Source organism: Heterodontus francisci, chromosome 3, assembly GCF_036365525.1.
Source record: "Heterodontus francisci isolate sHetFra1 chromosome 3, sHetFra1.hap1, whole genome shotgun sequence".
Lineage (NCBI taxonomy): Eukaryota > Metazoa > Chordata > Chondrichthyes > Heterodontiformes > Heterodontidae > Heterodontus > Heterodontus francisci.
The window spans coordinates 7382769-7396834 of record NC_090373.1 but is presented as its reverse complement, the minus strand read 5'-3'; the positions used below and the strand labels follow the sequence as shown (position 1 = coordinate 7396834).

Below are 14066 nucleotides of genomic sequence, written 5' to 3'. Positions count from 1 at the left end.
CTTTAGCTGCAATGTTTTTCTATTTTTCCCTGATGTCCTCTTAGTCTCTGTTACCTTTGTTAAGCTGTCCCTTCCTGATCCACACTGTATAATTTTACCCAATCGCAACTCTGCTCTACACCCTTAACATTTGTCTTACTACTTTTGAACTTGCCCTTTACTGAATACTCCCACCACCCCCTTCATTAGTTTACAGCCCTATCTACTTCCCTAGATATTTGATTCACTAAGACACTAGTCCCAGCCTGGTTTGAGTGAAGCCTGTCCCAATGGAACAGTTCCCTCTCTCTCCTGTACTGGCGCCAGTGGCCATGAAGTGAAACTCCTGCCTCCCACACCACTCCTTTAGCCACACGTTTCACCTTGTGATCTGTTTGACCCTATGCCAATTGATGAGTGGCTCAGGTAACAATCCAGAGATTATTACCTTTGAGGTTCTGCGTTGTTAATTTCAACCCCAACTCCTCAAACTCTCCAGTAAAACCTCATTCCTAGTTCTGCCTCTGTTGTTGGTTCCAACATACCTACAACTGCATCCCACTCCAAGTTCGTCTCCAGCCGCAAGGAGATGTCTTTAAACATGGCAGCAGGCAGGCAACATAATCTTATCACTACAACATTCCTTTTCATTCCCCACAACTTGAATGGCCTCTTACACCTCTGTGCCACGGTCAGTTAGCCCATCTATGTCATGGTTATCTCTTCTTCCTCCCATTATAAGTCAGCTCATTCACCATTGCTTATCAGGGTATTCTAGCTCAACTTAACACTTTTTCAGTTTCTGCTTGGATATTTGGACAAAGACAACATGATCCATTCGGAGGTTTTTGGGGGAACTGTAATGAGAGAGGAACAAGTTGCAGTATTCCACGAGAGTAACTATCAACCTGGAATGGTTTTAGGGAATATGTGGTACAAATGAGAGTTGCTCAGGAAGAGATATTCCATACCAATGGAGACTAGGTAGGGGGTGACAGCCAGTACAATAAGGTAGCAGCGACGGAGCGAGAGCTCATACAAGAGGGAGTTACTGAGGGACTGAGAGCCGATACAAGAGGGAGACACTCAGGGAGTGAAGTCAGTATATGTGAATTCTGTTTGAAGTTAAAGGGAAGAGACAAGGATTTTACAAAGCTCCCGACGTCAGGCTGCTTGGCAGGGTGGGTGGAAGAACATTCCGGCAGCAGCCCACCACGGAGTCCGCCACCGGGAGGGCTGAAGCAGATCTTCCCGGCGGCAGTGAGGCTCCGTGGCAGCCCCCCGACTGCTGGACAACGGGATCCGGATTAAGATATTCAAATGAGCAGAATGCATACATTTAAATAAAATTGACTCCAAATCTTACCTTCGGGCTGCGATCTCCTGAGCAGCAGCCGGCACTCATGTGCCTTCATGTTCCCCTCTGGGGAAAGCAGGCGCCTCAGTGGTGGGGAAGGGGGGGGGGATGTTAAGATTTTTTGTACTAGGGGTTGGGTGGTGTGGGAGGGATGGGAAAAACAATGTCAAAGTTCCATCATTAGTGTAGGGGATGGTGGGAAGGGGTGAAATGTGCAATTTGTCCAGTCTGAAGGAGCAAGGTCAAGTGTGGAAGGGAAGTGTTTTGTGGGGGGGGAGAGGGAAAATAATGAATTTTGTTATTGGCGGGTGGGAAAGGGGTGGCAGATTTTTAATTGTACAGTGTGGGGGGCGGGGGGGGGCGGGGTACAAATTAAAAAATTTAAATTAGCGGGCAGGACTTGAAAAATGGCGCCAGCACCTGGGCTCAGGCAGTATTGGCAGCATCAGAGAGCCTACCACCTCCAAGTGATTGGGCGAGGGGTGGGGGGGGGCAGCCTAACCAGCATATGATAGTGGGCTGCCGCGAGGAAGAATGTGGCAGTATGTCAGTGCGGGCCTCGCACGGGCAGGCCACCATTTTCTCGCCCGCCGCTGCTACTGATGGCGGGTGCATAAAATCCAGTCCAGTGTGTGAGCAGTGTTTGAAGTTAAAGGGGATCAGCACAGCATTGTACTTACTTTCCCTCTGAACTGTAGCTGTTCATACTTCCGTCTGTGGATTCCCGACTAGCTTGTCGAGTCATGCGTCGCATTTCCACTGCCATGCCAGTCTCTGTGCTTCTCTGTATGGCATTTTTGGATTTCCTTCTACCAGCTTCTGTGAACAAACACAACTTTGAAATCACTGAGCAACATTTTTGTGTATGGTTCATACAATAACAAGAGAGGAATGGGAATTAAGTCTTGAAAAATGTTTGATAAGCGAGCGGCTGCTACTTTGATTTGTTAACTTCCAAAGTTGTCATATTGAGCAATTTCAGGCTAAATTCAAGCAAACAGCCTATTGCAAATACTCAGTTCAAATATTGACACCTGATAGTCTACTTGCATCTTCTCCTCGCTAACTTTATTCTTATTATTGCACTTCCAATCTTCTCTTTCTAAAGTGTTATGGTATATTCTCATAGGTATTGACATCCTGCTGGCACTTTGTCCAAGTGTTAATGTTTTATATACATGCCAAGACACTGAAGTCAGGATTTCCTGCTTCTGACAGAAACTTGGGACTGGAGTTTCTACTCCTTTATGCCAGTTATATCAGCGTAATCTTGCAGAATTAAGTGAACCAGCACCAAAGATTGGGGCATTTTCACCTAAAGTGTGTTACACCTAAAACCATTTACATTAATGTTTTCTGGAATCATTTTTGCTAGTTTAAGATTGAATTTGCTGAATCAAACTCTAACCCCAAAACTGGCCATGCCCCAAGTTTAAAATTATGCGATTCTGGAAAGCTCTTCGAATTCATAGAAATTTACAGCAAAGAAGACCATTCCACCCATCATGACTGTGCTGGTTCTTTGAAAAGTCAGTTATGCTGAGTCCCATATCCTTGTTTTTTTGTCTGAAATCCTCTAAGTTCCTCATTGTCAAGTACTCATCCAACTGTCTTTTGAAATTATTTGTGGAACCAGCTTCCATCAACTTTTCAGGTGGAGCATTCCAGATTCTGACAACTCTCCCCTGAGTGAAAAAAAAATCTCATCTCTGCCCTAGATCTTTTGCCAATGATTTTGAATCTATTATCCGCTGGTTATTGACCCACTCACCCGGGAGAGTAGTTTGAGAAAAACTATTCCATCAAAACCTCTCACCATCTTGAAAACCTCTATCAGGTCACCTCTTAACCTTCTCTGTTCCAAGGAGAACAGTCCGAACCTTTCCAGTCTCTCCTCAGAAATGAAGTCCCTGATCCCTGATAACATCCTGATAAACCTCCTCTGTACCCTTTCTAAGGCCTTTACATCTTTCCTGAAGTGTGGAGCCCAGAATTGTCTACAATATTCCAGTTGAAGCCTAACCAATGATTTATAAACTTCCGGCAGGATCTCTGCTTTTACATTCTATTCCTTGATATATAAACACAACCCGTATGCTGCTTTAACCACCTTATCAACTTGCCCCGTTAGCTTTAAGGATTTGTGTTTATGGACATCAAGGTCTCTCTGCTCATCTACATGTTTAAAAATCATGCTATTTATCGTATAGTGTCCTTCCATATTAGTCCACCCAAAGTGCATCACTTCTCTGCATTGAATTCCATCTGCCAAGCTTCTGCCCATTTCACTATCCTGTCTATGTCATCCTGAAGTCTATAATTATCCTCATCATTATCTACTACTTTGCCAAGTTTCATCTGCAAACTTTATAATGCTGCTTCCTATACCCGAGTCTCGGTCCTTAAGAAATATTGCAAAAGTAATGGATTCAAAACCGATCCTTGGGGAAAACCACTGTAAAGAACCTTTCAATCTGACAAACATTCATTCACCAACATCCTTTGTGTTTGCTTCCTGTCACTGGTCCAATTCTGTATCCATAACTGCCTTAATTCCCTGGGTTTCCATTTTCTTAATAAGTCTTCTGCGTGACAGTTTGTCACATGCCCTCCGAAAGTCCATTTCTGCAACATCTATTATACTGCCTTGGCCAATATTCTCCGATAACGGTAATATCCTTGGTATCATTAGACTAATACAGGATAATAACGAGTCTGCAGAGCTATATGAAAAGGAACTTTACTGGAACACATCTTACTGCTTTGGCTTACATCTTTCATGAGGCTGTACGAGACCAAATCATGTGATGCTACATCACTTCCTGTGATGATGCACACAGTGTATGATTAGCACACTAAACAATTAAAATTAACCCATTTACAACCCAATATCCAATATAACACATTACATTATATCTTCCCTACCAGCCAAGTCTGTGATTCCATTTATGTGTGGTGAAGATCAAACAAACCACAACTTCAAACTCCAGTGTGTTGCAATCCTTAATTTTGTTTTCTTCCCATAGGTCCTCTTTGTTCCGCTATTCTTTTTATATGGACAACTATTGTGACGATTTCACAAGTACACCAGAATGGGTCCTTTTCTCCTTCGGAGGGGATTGGGGTTTTGAGTCCTGCGAGTGGTCTCTCAGAATCTGTTGAGCAGGAAGGGAATTGGTAGATGATTCAGGTTCACCAGTCGGGTTGTCATCTGGATTGGTGGATGAATGCAGCATCTCTGATTGGTTAGATTGGGTAGATGACTGACTCCACAGGTTAGGAGGCTGTTTCTGTATGGTCACCAGTGCACACCTGTTCCATCTCACCGTATCGTGCTCTGTTTGGATAAGGTAGCACCATGGATGTGATGTCTGTTCAACCACTTTTCCATTGTGAGCTTGGTCTCGGATCCAAACTGACTATCCTGGTTGGAGGTCTGGCAGGTTGTGTGCCTTGTGACGTTTGTCATAGTTCCACATGTGGCAGAAATGATCTTTGTCCTCTTTCTCACTTTGTCCAAGTCATCAACTTGTACTTGCGGCATGAGCGTGTGTGTGAGAGCAGATTAGATTAGATTAGAGATACAGCACTGAAACAGGCCCTTCGGCCCACCGAGTCTGTGCCGACCATCAACCACCCATTTATACTAATCCTACATTCCTACCAAACATCCCCACCTGTCCCTATATTTCCCTCCACCTACCTATACTAGTGACAATTTATAATGGCCAATTTACCTACCACCCTGCAAGTCTTTTGGCTTGTGGGAGGAAACCGGAGCACCCGGAGAAAACCCACGCAGACACAGGGAGAACTTGCAAACTCCACACAGGCAGTACCCGGAATCGAACCCGGGTCCCTGGAGCTATGAGGCTGCGGTGCTAACCACTGCGCCACTGTGCCGCCCAGTAGGGAGTTGAGTTCTCAGTTTTCTTCCCATTAGGTGTTCACATGGTGCTGGACCGTGTTTGAGTAGAATTGAACAATAGCTCAAAAGTGTAAGTTGGATGTCATTGTTCCTCAGCAATGTTTTCACTGTATGTACTCCTCTTTTAGCAGCACCATTGGCTTGAGGTTACCTTGGTGAGCTGGCAGCTTGGTCAAATCCATACAATACTGTAAACTCTGTAAAGTATTCATTGGCAAACTGCGGTTCATTGTCTGAGATTCCAAGGTTTGGGATTTCATGTGTTGCATGTATCTCCTTCAATGATGTAATCACTGCTTCAGAAGTGTGACCCTGCAATTGTTTGACTTCGAACCATCTGCAGTAATAATCTACTACAATCAAGTACATTTTACCTTTGTGTTCGAAGAGGTCCATCCCAAGACGTTCCCACGGTCGTGAGTGGAAGGAAGATGACATCAACAGTTCTCTTGTCTCCTGACAATGAAGAGAACAAGTAATATAACTTGATATCATCTCTTCTAGTGACTTTGAGAGATGTGGCCACCAAACAGAGTTTCTTGCTCTAGCTCAACATTTTCTGATTCCCAAATGTCTTTGGTGCAATCGTTATAGTATGTCGAGTCTCAGAACTCTCGGAATGACCACTCTCATCTTAAATGAGTAAATTAATGAGGTGTCCTCTCTGTTCATAGTACTGTCTGAGAATGAGCTTGTGTGGCATATATGCTGGCCTTCCTTTGATGCAGTACTCTCTGACCACAGCATGTTCTTCATCAGATTTCTGTGCATCTCTGATTTCATTCTGTCGCTGAGTTGTCGCTGGGAGAGTTGTGCTTGTTGTCGATGCAAAGGTTTCTACCTCTTCAACAAGGGCTACTTCACCTTGTTCAGCTCTTGTCACTGGGATGTGGGACAAAGCATCTGCTGTATTCTGCCACTTTCTAGGGACATGCTCTGTCTTTGCATCAAACCTCCTCATCCTCAGTCTGAATCATTGTACTTGTGGAGGCATTTTTGCTAACTCCTTCAAATTTACGAGAGTCACTAAGGGCTTGTGATCTGTCTCTATCTTGAAGTGAAGACCAAGGACATAATCCGCAAACTTCTCACAAGCCCATGTAGCAGTTAATGCTTCTTTCTCTATCAGTGCGTATCTCTATTCAGTCTGTCAGTGAACCAACCCCAAGCACAAGCTTGTTTATTTATTTATTTTTATTTTTAAAATTTATTTAGAGATACAGCACTGAAACAGGCCCTTCGGCCCACCAAGGCTGCGCCGACCAACAACCACCCATTTATACTAATCCTATATTAATCCCATATCCCCTACCACACCCCCACTATTCTCCTACCACCTACCTACACTGGGGGCAATTTACAATGGCCAATTTACATATCAACCTGTAAGTCTTTGGCTGTGGGAGGAAACCAGAGCACCCGACGGAAACCCACGCGGTCACAGGGAGAACTTGCAAACTCCGCACAGGCAGTACCCAGAACTGAACCCGGGACGCTGGAGCTGTGAGGCTGTGGTGCTAACCACTGCGCCACTGTGCCACCCGCCCTGGTTCTGTCACAGGTGAAATAAACCCCTGCTTCAACATCGAGTCAATTTCCTTCTTTACTTATGGAAAGAATGGATGAGGAATTTTTCTGGGTGTAAACAGGCAGACTGGCTTTGTTTCTGGTTGTCGAGTTATATGGTACACCGTCTTCAGCTTTCCTAAGCCTGCCAGCAGCTGTGGGAATTCAACTCTGAAGTTTTTGGGCCGATCTTCTCGGATTTCAAGTTCCTCGACTCTGCAAATCAGATGCAAGTTGGTACAGACCTTCCAGCTCAAAGGTTTTGGATCACATGCAATTTCTTTTTCTCCATATTGTAGGGTTGCCTTAAGTTCTCCTATGATCTTGAATTCTATCCCTCCCGACCCGTACAGTTTTTTGCATGATGGCTGAAGAGAGCTTCTCTCTAACCACGGTTCAGCATCAGAAAGAAATGAAACTGCTGCACCAGTGTCTAACTTAAAGTGCATCTCGTTTGCCTCTACTAGGATCTCAGCACTCCAGCAGCTTCCGTTTGGTTCCTGGATCTCTCCAAGGAAAGGCACCTCAATATCATGGATTTCATCTACTTCATGGATCTTGCCACCTTTCGAAGGCTTCAGTTTGTGCATATTCTATACAGGCGTCTTGTAATGTCACACAACCTGGAAGAGGCCCACCTACCGCATAAATGGCATTCGGCCTCTTTGGCTGGGCAGTTTTCCCACCTGTGTTTTTTCTTTGCCACACCAATTACAGTTAGCTCGGGCTGCTGATGGACTCTCTTCCTGTCTCACCTTTTTTTTACGATAGCTTTCCCTTTTTTATATCTGGCATAATCTACTGAGTCAGCTGTTTTTGAGATGGGGCTCTCCCTGTCACCTCGAAACACAGATGGGTTCTGTTTCCTGAACAGAGCTGGTCTGTTCAGTTGGATTTCCTTTACTAAGGTTAGATCATCTCTTGATTTCAAGTGGTCAGACGAGGCATCATCCAACAATTTCACAACAATTCTGTCTCTGATCAGTTCGTCTTTCAAGCTGCCATACTCTCGGTCCTCTGCAAGTCTATTCAGGTCATTTATAAATGCATCAACACTTACCCCTAGATGTTGAGTATGCTTGTTACATTTAGCCTCCTCAACAATGGCTTCTTTTGCAGATTAAAGTATCAAGTGCTTTGACTACTTCATTGTACGTGGCTTTCTTCTCATCGATACGCTGCGTGGTGAGCACATCATCAACACAGTCACCCATTGCATATAATAGTGTATTGACCTGCTCACTGCACGGCTTTGCAGCGAGGCCCGATGTGGTGCAATATTTAGCAAATCTCCAATACCATTTCAGCCATGTTTCTGCTTGATTGAGGCGTGCAACATTCTCAAAACTTTTAGGCCATGGTAGAGACTTCTCCATCATTATTTTTCACCCGCTGTCACTATATAATATTCTTGGTATCATTAGACTAATACAGAATACTTAATGAGTCTGCAGAGCTATATGAAACTGGAGCTTTATTGGAACACATCTGACTGATTTGGCTTACATCTTCAATGAGGCTGTACAAGACCAAATCATGTGATGTTGCATCACTTCCTGTGATGATGTACACAGTGTAGATTAGCATATGAAACAATTAAAATTAACCCTTTAACAACACAACATCCAATATAACATATTATACGACAGTAACTTCATCAAAGAATTCAATCAAAGTTAATCAGACACAATTTATCTTTAACAAATCCATGCTGGGTCTCCTTGATTAACCCATTCCTTTCCAAATGAAAGTTTATCTTGTCCCTAATAATGATTTACAATAACGCCACCAGTATTAGACTGACTGACTGGCCTGTAGATTCCTGGTTTATCCCTGTCCCCTTTCTTGAATTGTGGTATAAGATTAGCAACCCTCCAGTCCTCCGGCAATACTCCTGTATCCAATGAGGATTGAAAGATTGTGACCAATTGCTTCTTTCAGCAACCTGGGATGTATTCCGTCTGGACCAGGTGACTTACCAACTTTCAGCGATGCTATTTTTTTAATACACCTTCTCTACCTATTAGTATCCTATCCATAACTTTCCTCTCCTCTTTTAGTATAACCCTCACATCATCCGCTTCCTTTGTGAAGCCAGATTCAAAGTTTTCTTTAATATTTTAGCCATGTCCTCTGCCTCCACATGAAGATTTCCTTTTGGGTCCTTCATAGGCTCAATTTTTTCTTGATTAATCTCTTATGCTTTATGTATTTATATAATTTAGGGTTCAATGTAATCTTAGCTGCTAATCTTTCCTTATATCCTCTCTTTGCCTCCTGTATTACCATTTTCAATTCTCTCCTGTATTTTCCATCATCTTCCTGGTTAATAACTGAATCTTGCTCCTGATATTTGACATAAGCCTCTTTTTTCTGTTTTATTTTAACTTTTCTCTACCTTTTCCCAAAGAAGAATATCACAAAAGAAATCACAGAATTGTTACAGCACAGAAAGAGGCCATTTGGCCCATTGTGTCTGCACTGGCTCTCCAAAAGAGCAGTTCACCAAATGCCATTCCCCTGCCTTCTCTCTGTAACCCTGCATATTCTTCCTTTATATATGACAGTCTAATTCTCTTTTGAATGCTGCGATTGAACCTGCCTCCACCACAGTCTCTGGCAATGCATTCTAGATCCTAACTGCACACTGTGTGGACTAGTTTTTCCTCATGTCACTTTTGCTTCTTTTGCCAATCACTTTAAATCTGTGCCCTCTCGTTCTCGATTATTTCATGAGTGGGAACAGTTTTGCCCTATCCACTTTGCCTCATGATTTTGAATACCTCTATCAACTAGTAGGTAGTAGGGGACAATATCGTCGGGGAGATGGACACTGTTCTCTGCAGCCAAGAGCGAGAGTCCAGAAGACTGTGTCGCCAACCTGATGCCAGGGTTCGGGGACATCTGCTCAGGGCTGTAGAGGAACTTGCAGTGGGAGGGGGAGGATCCAGTCATTGTGGTCCACATGGGTACTAATCATATGGAAAGGACTAGGAAAAAGGTCCTGCTTAGGGGCTAAATTAAAAAGCAGAACCTCACAGGTAATAATTTCTGGATTATTACCTGAGCCACGAGCAAACTGGTGTAGGGTAAATAAGATGAGACAGTTAAATGCATGGCTCAAAGATTGGTGTGGGAGAAATGGGTTTCGATTCATGGGGCACTGGGGAAAGTGGGAACTGTACCACTGGGACGGTCTTCACCTGAACCATGCTGGGACCAGTGTTCTGGCAGGTTTGTATAACTATGGCAGTAGAGAGGGCTTTAAATTAAATGGTAGGGGTCAGGCATCAAATGAGGGAAGATGTGATAATTTAGAGAGAGGAGAAGGCAAGAAAGCAAGGTAGCAATAAGGATAATGAAAATCAGGGTGTGGCAGGACGGGACAGTGTGTACAAACTCAAGAGTGCGCCAACAGATAAGGCCAGAGGTTCTGAACTAAGAGTAGGAGGGAGGGTTTGGGCAAAGGGAAATTTAGAAATCTGAAGAGAAAGGCCGAGGCATCGGAGAAAGACAAGCAAAATGGGACAGGAAGGGACATAGAGTTTAATAAAAATTGCTCATCAGCAAATAAAGTCATTGAAGGGAATAAAAGCAGAAAAATGAAATTAAAGGTTCTTTATCTGAATGCGCGGAGCATCTGCAATAAGAACAAGTGGCACAAATAGACGTACATGATTTAATTGCCATTACAGAGAGATGGCTACATGGTGTTCAAGGTTGGGAGATAAATATTCCCATATTTCAGAAAGACAGACAGAATAGCAAAGGAAGAGGAGTAGCCCTGATAATAAAGGATGACATAAGGACATCAGCGAGAGAATCTGACCTCAGAAGATCATGAAGTAGAAATAAGGTATTGCAAGAATCAGCAAACACTGATGAGAGTAGTTTAAAGGCCCCCTAACAGTAGTTATACCATTGGACAGAGCATTAAACAAGAAATTACTGGAGCTTGTAACAAAGGCATATAGACTGGGACAATGAAATTGGCAGGAGTGGTCTCGGAAATGAGTTTGTAGAATGTTTTCAGGACAGTTTCTTGGGGTAATACATTGTGGAGCCAATTAGAGATAAAGCTATCTTAGAAACATAGAAAATAGGAGTAGTGATCCCTTTGACATTAAGAAATATATCTATCTCCTTCTTGAATATATTTAATGACTTGGCCTCCACTGCCTTCTGCGGTAGAGAATTCCACAGGTTCACTACCCTCTGAGTGAATAAATTTCTCCTCATCTTGGATCTAAATGGCATACCCCACATCGTGAGACTGTGACCCCTGGTTCTGGACTGCCCAGCCATCGTGAACATCCTCCCTGCATCTAGCCTGTCTAGTCCTGTTAGAATTTTATAGGTTTCTATGAGATCCCCTCTCATTCTTCTTAACTCTAGTGAAAATAGGCCTAGTCAACCCAATCTCTCCTCATACATCAATCCTGACATCCCAGGAATCAGTCTAGTAAATCTTCTTTGCACTCCCTCCATGGCAAGAATATCCTTCCTCAGATAGGGAGACCAAAACTGCACACAATACTCCAGATGTGGTCTCACCAAGGCCCTGTATAACTGCAGTAAGACATCCTTGCTCCTGTACTCGAATCCTCTTGCAATCAAGGCCAACATACCATTCACCTTCCTAACTACTTGCTGCACCTGAATACTTGCTTTCAGCGACTGGTGTACATGGACACCCAGGTCTCGTTGCGCCTCCCCCTTTTCCAATCTATCACCATTCAGACAATAATCTGCCTTTCTGTTTTACAACCAAAGTGGATAACCTCACATTTATCCACGTTATACTGCATCTGCCATGCATTTGCCCACTCACCCAACTTGTCTAAATCACATTGGAGCCTCTTTGCATCCTCCTCACAGCTCACTTTTCTCCCCAGTTTTGGGTCGTCTGCAAACTTGGAAATGTTACATTTAGTTCCCTCACCTAAGTCATTCATATATATTGTGAATAGCTGGGGCCCAAGCACTGATCCCTGCGGTACCCCACTAGTCACTGCCTGCCACCTGGAAAAATACCCGTTTATTCCCACTCTCTGTTTCCTGTCTATCAACCAATTCTCAATCCATGCCAGTATGTTACCCCCAATCCCATGTGCTTTAAGTTTGCCCGCTAACCCCTTATGTGGGCCCTTATAAAAAGCCTTCTGAAACTCCAAATACACCACATCCACTGGTTTTCCCTTATCTATTCTACTAGTTACATCCTCAAAAAACTCCAGTAGATTTGTTAAGCGTGATTTCCTTTTCGTAAACCCATGCTGACTTTGTCCAACCCCGTTTATGCTTTCCAGTTGTTCTGCTATCCCATCCTTTTTAATAGCCTCCAGTGGTTTCCCCACTACTGATGTAAGGCTAATTGGTCTGTAATTCCCTGTTTTTTCTCTCCCTCCTTTTTTAACTAGTGGGTTACATTTGCCACCCTCCAATCTATAGGAACTGCTCCAGAGTCTATAGAATTTTGGAAGATGACCACCAATGCATCCATTATTTCCAGGGTCACTTCCTTTAGTACTCTGGGATGTAGATTATCAGGCCCTGGGGATTTGTCAGCCTTTAACCCCATTAATTTCCCTAGCACTATTTTTTTACTAATACTGATTTCCTTCAGTTCCTCCCTCTCATTGGATCCTTGGTTCCCTAACATTTCTGGGAGGTTATTTGTGTCCTCCTTTGTGAAGACAGAACCAAAGTATGTGTTTAATTGTTCTGCCATTTCTTTGTTCCCCATTTTACTTTCCCCCCGTTTCTGACTGTAAGGGACCGACATTTGTCTTCATCTAGTATTGTGTAATGAAGCAGGGTTAATTAGCAATGTCACAGTAAAAGATCCACTAGGAAACAGTGATCATAATAACATTGAATTCCATGTTAAGTTTGAAAGTGACATGCTCCGATCACAAACAAGAATCTTAAACTTAAAGCCAATTACGTAGGCATGAGGGGCGAACTGGCTAAGGTTAATTGGGTAAATAGACTAAAAGGTATGGCGGTAAATGAACAGTGGGAAATCTTTAAAGAAACAATTCAAAATGTTCAATAAAAATACATTCCTTTGAGAAGCAAAAATTCAGCAAGAAAGACTCACCCGTGGCTCACTCAGAAAGTTAAGGATAGTATTAGATTAAAAGAAAAGTCTTACAATGTTTCAAAAAAGAATAGCAAGCCTGAGGATTGGGAGTGTTTTAGAAATCAGCAAAGGGCCATCAAAAAGTTAATAAAAAAAAGAAAAAATAGAATCAATGTAAATTAGCCAACAATAAAGAAACAGATTGTAAGAGCTTTTATAGGTATATCAAAAGGAAGAGAGTAGCTAAAGTAAACGTTGGTCCCTTAGAAGCAGAGACAGGAGATATTATCATGGGGAATGAGGAAATGGCAGAGGCATGGAACAAATATTTTGTGTCTGTCTTCACAGCAAAAGGCACACATTCCATACCAGAAACAGACAGTAACCTAGGGGCTAAAAATCTGCCAAATCTCCAGGTCCTGATGGCCAACACCCTAGGGTTCTAAAAGAGATAGCTGCAGAGATAGTGGATGCACTGGCTATGATTTTCCAAAACTCCTTAGGTTCGAGAACGGTCCCATCAGATCGGAAGTTGACAAATGTTATATAGCTTTTCAAGAAAGGAGGCAGAGAGAAAATAAGGAACTACAGGCCAGTTAGCCTAACATCTGTCATTGCCAAAATGCTGGAATCTATAATGAAGGAAGTCTGAACAATGCACTTAGGAAAGCACAGTAAGATTAGAACAAGTCAATATGGTTTTACTAAAGGGAAATCCTGTTTGACAAATTTATTGGAGTTTTTTTGACATTTCTAACCTTTGCCAGTTCTGATGAAGGGTCACTGACCTGAAACATTAACTCTGCTTCTCTTTCCACAGATGCTGCCGGACCTGCTGAATATTTCCAACACTTTCTGTTTTTATTTAAGGTAGATTACTTGATTGACACCCTGATCGCCAGAAGAAGAATTGGTTGTGTCACATCAATATGTTAAAGCAACATTATCGCAGGGAAGAGGATAAGTCAGTACAGTTATGTCAGTTAATGGGGACTGTTGAAAAGGAAAAGGATAGTGAAAATGACGCAGAAGGAGGCCGAAACAATTCTCAGATTGAACCTCTAACTATCCGGTTAGTGAATATAGAATGGCTAGGAAAATTGGACAACATGATTTTGCACCTAGATGCAAAACAACGTAAAGATGTGAAC

The 14066-nt window shown here is 42.9% G+C and overlaps 1 protein-coding gene across 19 annotated transcripts in view; it reads right to left on the bottom strand.

Moving 5' to 3' along the window:
- LOC137353703 (regulating synaptic membrane exocytosis protein 3-like) overlaps nt 1-14066 on the bottom strand; it is a 1492914-nt gene that overhangs the window by 33638 nt on the left and 1445210 nt on the right. For 17 of the 19 annotated variants that reach the window (XM_068020069.1, XM_068020096.1, XM_068020082.1 and 14 more), the window contains one exon: nt 2017-2155. In XM_068020069.1, coding sequence (XP_067876170.1) covers nt 2017-2155 — 139 coding nt within the window. The remainder of the gene's footprint in view (nt 1-2016; nt 2156-14066) is intronic. The other 2 variants (XM_068020075.1, XM_068020106.1) reach the window with 1 other exon arrangement.